The following is a 6233-nucleotide window of genomic DNA, read 5'->3' as shown; positions in this document are numbered from 1 at the left end:
TCACCTCGAGATCTCTATCTACCTTACACACTCACTAATACTTATACCCTTGGAAAGCACATTTACAAGTAACTCTATCCCCTTTCTATTCACACCCTTGTGAAAGAAAGTAATTACAATGATGGCTTGGATTGCCTTTATAAGTATAAAATATAATAATACTTGCAATCCAATCAACTCTTTTGTATACTTAGTAATAATGCTCTTTAAGTTTACAAAACTTTGAAACACTTTACTTAAAGCAACTCAGAAAAACAACTTTGAAAGTTTGAGTTCAAGTTGTTAGAAGTACAGAAAACTATTTCAGAAAAGTGTAGGAAAGTTGTGGGAAAAGTGTGAAAGAGTTATGAAAGAGTTGTTTAATGATTGTGAGTTCTAAGGCCTTTAAATAGGCTTTACAATCGATCATTATGCCTTTATGAAAGAGTAGGAGTTGTTTGGAATGAAGGCATTTCGTTTGGGATGAAAACCCTTGAGTTTCAAATCTGAAAAACTGATGTAACAGCTCTCAGTAACCGATTACAGCAAGTGGGTAATCAGTTACCCAAACACGACATTTTTAAAAATTACATTGCATAAACGGTTACTCACTTGAGTAATCGGTTACTCAAACTTTCTGTCCAACAGTGAATTAAAATTCACTTACAGTAATCGGTTACTCCAATTCAAATCTAGTTGGATAATTGATTCTCACTCATGTAGCTTGTTACTCAAATTTCAGTAACATGTTACACAGTATTTTGAAAAATGTTTTCATTTAAAACTTGAAGTATTTCAATTTCTTTTAAAATATTTTGAGCATTGATACTTTGGTATATTAAAGAGTATATGATAGAAGTACTTATTTAGACTTAGACTAATTGTCTTGAAGCTTTAATCTTATTGGCCTTCATAAGTAATCTTCATTTTCTTCTTTTTGGTGATGTTGGTGTCTTCATCAAAACTTTGCCAAGGTCAGGAGCAAAGATTTTGTTCACAAAAAGATCTGATCTACTTTCAAATTTTCGAGACATTTTCCTACTAACAAAATATTCATCAGAATCCGAATACATAAGGTTAGAAACGACACAACCACTTTGGATGAAGAGCACGTCGTCGAGCAAGATCATCTAGGGGGTTGATGAGCAATAGTAGAAACTCCCTCGTGTAGTTCCCAACTACCCATGTTCGACGTTCCCGACCATGCCTGAGGCATAGGAAGCTCCACTAGTGCTGCATTGTCGAGAGTTCTTTATTTTGATCTATTTTGTTAAATATTTTTTATCGACAAATATTAGTATGGTAGTATTTTATAATTTCTAGGATTTTGGGTCATCAACTTCCTTATCATTTTGTTCCTGAAACTCTTTACCCTAACACCATATGTTAGTATTTTCTTTAGTATCTTCTTATACTAGAAGATTATTTATCTCCTTATTTCACTTATTGTTTGACATGTGTCTTATTTTTTATTTTATAATATATTTTGAAAACTTCTAGAAGGAAGATAAATAAGACATATATCCTACATTTAATAGATTTAAGGAGATAAGTTATCTCATAGTATGAGGATATATTTTATTCTAGTTATATTGTGTGAGATTTTATTATGTTGATTTCCACCATTGTTGTATGTGATAATTTTGTTCCCGATATCTAAGAATACTCTATTTTTTACCCATTTTTTCATAGTGGGGGTTTTTTCGAGGCCCCAGAGGCAAAGATTTTTATATTCTAACATTTTGTGATACCTCTTTTCTATATTGTATACTACTTATATCAGCTATTGTTATTTGTAGTGGATTACTTGGTTGTATTCTAATTTCCTTCTGGATTGAAGTATTTATTGGACACTTTATTATTTCACTACGCACTCTAGTTTCAGCACAACAGAAATAACAAACTGGAAGGTACCCTCCTAAAAGCCAAGAACTTCACATAATGGCCCACTATTACTTAAAACTTAAGCTAACATGTTAGGATTACCTTTCAAACCTGTTAAAGATGTAAAACCTGAAATTCCCATAATTTATTCACTTAAATTTAAATTAAACTACTTATTTTTACAAACCTCATCACACCATATAGCAAAATAATAGCTAGGGGTAGATTATTTCCTCATAAAGACATGCCTAGCAAAATAATGTTGGAAATAGTAATTATATATATATATATATATATATATATATATACTTTTCAACAAGGAACAATAATAATTATCTAGTACATTTTCATAATCAAATAAGAAAGTATATATTTGAGTTTAAACAAATGACAAAACATTTATTCAGAATTTGAGACATTCTACTCATCTTCAATATCACTATCAGTATCAGTAGTAAGAGCTTCATCATCACAATCATAACCATCATCGAGATCAGTAGCATTATCAACATCACCGTCATCATCAATAGGCAGTAATGCTCTTCTTTTACACACGGGGCATTTGTTCTTCACTGACAGCCAATCTTTGATGCATTCCATATGAAATTTGTGTAAGCAATCCAACCTTCCAAGTTTTTCCCCATTCATGTAAATCAACTAAAATAACAAGTGAAATTGTAAAAAAATAAAATAGATAACATGTATCATTAAAATGAGAATAGGTACATGCTCCCTAAAAAACCTATAAATAATTAGGGATAATAAGTGTGCAAAATCATTATGGCAGATCAGAGCAAATCAAAGGGTAGAACGTATGAAAGAGAGGTAGACATTTATAGGGTTTGGATTCTCTCCACTAGTAGATTATGAAGGAAAAAGTGTTGGATAATTTTTTACTTTGTTTTATAAACAATAATTAAAATGTGAACGACTACAAAATTCTATTTAACACATAAGGATAAACATATAATATTGGATTCTTTGGTATGGAAGAAGATCCCAAATATTTATATTACATATTGTGTGATCAAATAATTAAGTTCTTTAAAGTTTGAAGTTGCTACCAACCAATATCAAATAAGTCATTTAAAATTTGAAGTTCTCACCATATAGTATAAAATTAAACCCTTAGAAAATTCAAGTGGCCACCAATTAATTTTCAAAAAATATCAAAATGTGTAATCATTTCAAACTTTCATGATCTATTTAGTTGACATTTTCTTTGAAGAACTAATTTAATGACCATTACATCTTTGGAGAGCTAGTTTAATGATCTATCTATTATATAAATAAGTATTTCAAATAAGTTTTTAGGAGAGTGAAATTAATAGAGGCATATAATTAAATGCTTTGGATCCATGCATGTGAATATGTCATTTAGATATGAGAAATGTCTAAAGTTGTTTGAACAACAGTAGAAATGAGAATAAAAATGGAATTAACTTTCACAACAATTGTAAAAAAGAACTTTCATGTTAAGCTAATCTTAATATTTATTTTTAATCTCAAATGAATCAAAATGATGCAAGTCTAACCTGGCACATCCTGCAAGCTTCTTTATTTTCTAAACACTTCTCACTGGCAGACTCAAAAGTTTCATGCTTAATACACGTCATAATCTCTTCCTCATTCAGTCCCATTTCCATATCCACATTCTTGCCCTTATTTTGCTCTTCTTCAACAAAGAACCTCTAGAAATTCCAATCGTTATTTCCAAGCAATATCAAAGTTAAATTTCTTATTCTAATCCAGATGTGAAAACATACATGGGTTTCTTATTGTCTTGCATAGATAATTAATACATCAATTTTTTTAACAAAATAATTTAATTAAAATTATTAAACATAAGTAGTAGTAATATATTAAATATCTAAAAAATGTATGCATTGATAGTGTAAGATTCTTTTACAAATTCATTATATCATCTATCATTCATATTTAATTATTATTAACTCTAAAATATAAGTAATACAAATGAATGATAAATGATATATTGATTGTATAAAACTTTCCTTAAATATTACACTCATTAAATATATAAATTTACCTCATCTTGATTAATGTTATCCTCATTCAGTAGAATATTTGCCTCCTCAAACAACTCGGATAGAATTGACGAAGTTCCATTCATCGTCTGTTTCCACGAGACAAATTTGTAAACTAAAAATGAATAAAGGTTGATGACTAAAGTAAACAGAATTTTATTAGGCTGAGACCAAACCAAATTAATTAAAGTATAAAACTGAAACATAACTCTTTACATACTCATATATTGAAATATGTGTAATAATATACGAATGAAAACATAACATTTGTAACAATTTCTATTAAACAACATCTTAAGCATCCAAAACATTGTACATAGTTTTTTCCATCACTAAATAGTAATTCTAGCTTCGAAAGGATGCCCTAATCAGTGCAACATCATCCCAGTTCAAGAGCCACGTCTGGACTAAACCGCCGAATGTCAAATAGGTATCAGGCAAGACTAGTTTATTCTAAGCACCTATAGATCTAGTTTGATCAACCGAATAATTCAAAGAGATATGATGTCGATCAGACTATATCCAAATAATTGTACAAGAGACTACTACCTCTATCGTCCATCTGTTATATGCTACATGTACAAGATTGTCACGTCATTGAAATAGCACATACATTTGACACAAGCTACATACCACCTATATCTTGTGCCCACTTTCCCCGCATTACAGAGACAAGCCTAGTATACAACTATGAAGTCTATAGCAAGTTATAAGTCAACTATCTACAAAGTATGGATTTACCAAAGTCATCAAACATGGATAAAGCAACTCATCCTTGTAAGGGCAGGTCCGACAAGATGTTCGGCCATACCAACATCATCTACTAGAGAATATTTTATGTTCTTCTTCATTTACTCTTGCATTACATTATTTTTACTCTCACACATCTCTCATATATTGACTTAAGCATTAGAACATCTTTTTAGGTACCTACTAAGGCACTCAGAGAGTGATCTCAGACAACTTCCAAAAGTTCCTTACCCGGCAACCACCCCTCTAGCCTTGATATTCCGATACCAATACACTATAAATAAGATGCAAAATATTTGTTTAAGCTTAACTCTGCAATCAAATATAGCAATGTATAATAAGAACATGCATTTATAATTCAATTAAAATTTACCTCAAATTGCTTAGCACCACCAGCACTTAGTCGAACCATCAAAGAGTGAAGCTAGCACTCAAGAACAAATATGAAAAATCAAGCGTGACAATTCACAATAAATTCAAAAGTGCTGTAATTGTAAAGGTAAATATTGATCATACCCGGCCCAAGTGTTTTTTTCTCATTTCTGGACTAAGGAAATTGGGGTCAGAATTTCCATCAACATGAATATTAGATTTTGACACAGAGCCTCCATTAGAAACACCCATTTTTGGTGAACTTGGCTTAGGGCTAGAATGGTTCACAATATCACCACTCTTTTGATAAGAAGTACTAATTTTTGTCCTTGGTTGGTTATCTAGAAATATTTCAGGACTTGGATTTGTGTTGGAATTTGGAGAAGGATTCAATCTTTTTGATGATCTAATTGATGGGTCAGAACTATCTTCACTTCGGACTCGATAAAATTTTCCAATTTGAAGTCCTATAATAATGAGGACATCATAGAGTTAGAGCAAGAATGCAAAGAAAATATTTATATTATATGGATATGATCTTAAATAACTCAAATCATGACCTTGTTCAATTTAAATTGTTCAGGTTAGGAAGAATTAACTTTACCTCGGCGTTTCATTATTGCAAAATTTAATTGTCAAGGTCAAAGATTAAAAGAAGAAAGACAATTAAGGAACTGATAATGTGGCTTTTCTAGATAGCTTCAAAACCTACATGAAAAATAGAGAATATTTTTGAACATCTTAACATGTATACAAGTATATGAACAATTATGCAATAATAATTATGTAATATCAACATAGTAGTATATATACTACAACTAACGCAAACAATTAATCATTATGTCGAAGAAATACATTGAAGTATAAGAAAATCTTGTTGAACATCATAAAATAGATAGAAAGGAATGCACACATTTATGAAAATGGTAGTACGTAATACTGATGAAGTTATCAATATAAACTAGAACTAACGTCAACAAAATATTATTCATTATTCCACTTGAGAAAGCAATGGTGCCCACGGCATAATAAATATATCCTTGATAAATATTTTTTTTTTTACCATGGACAAAAACAAGTGAGAAAATAAACATTAATATGTAATACTCAAAATTTGACGAAAGAACTAGATAGCCAATCACAAAAAACCAAAATAATATAGTTTAACTGGTTCCAATTTGTTGTCAAAATTATGCAAGACCA

At 30.4% G+C, this 6233-nt stretch overlaps 1 protein-coding gene across 1 annotated transcript; it reads right to left on the bottom strand.

The window, feature by feature from the left end:
* LOC109350511 (E3 ubiquitin-protein ligase MBR1-like) lies at window positions 2284-5647 on the bottom strand. The gene is made up of 6 exons (XM_019591743.1): window positions 5635-5647; window positions 5175-5497; window positions 5032-5082; window positions 3911-3997; window positions 3399-3554; window positions 2284-2520 (listed from the first exon to the last, which is right to left on the bottom strand). Exons 1-6 carry the CDS (start codon window positions 5645-5647, stop codon window positions 2284-2286), a joined length of 867 nt encoding a protein of 288 aa, XP_019447288.1.

This window comes from Lupinus angustifolius, chromosome LG06 (genome assembly GCF_001865875.1).
Source record: "Lupinus angustifolius cultivar Tanjil chromosome LG06, LupAngTanjil_v1.0, whole genome shotgun sequence".
NCBI lineage: Eukaryota > Viridiplantae > Streptophyta > Magnoliopsida > Fabales > Fabaceae > Lupinus > Lupinus angustifolius.
This window is presented reverse-complemented; position numbering and strand designations above follow the sequence as displayed.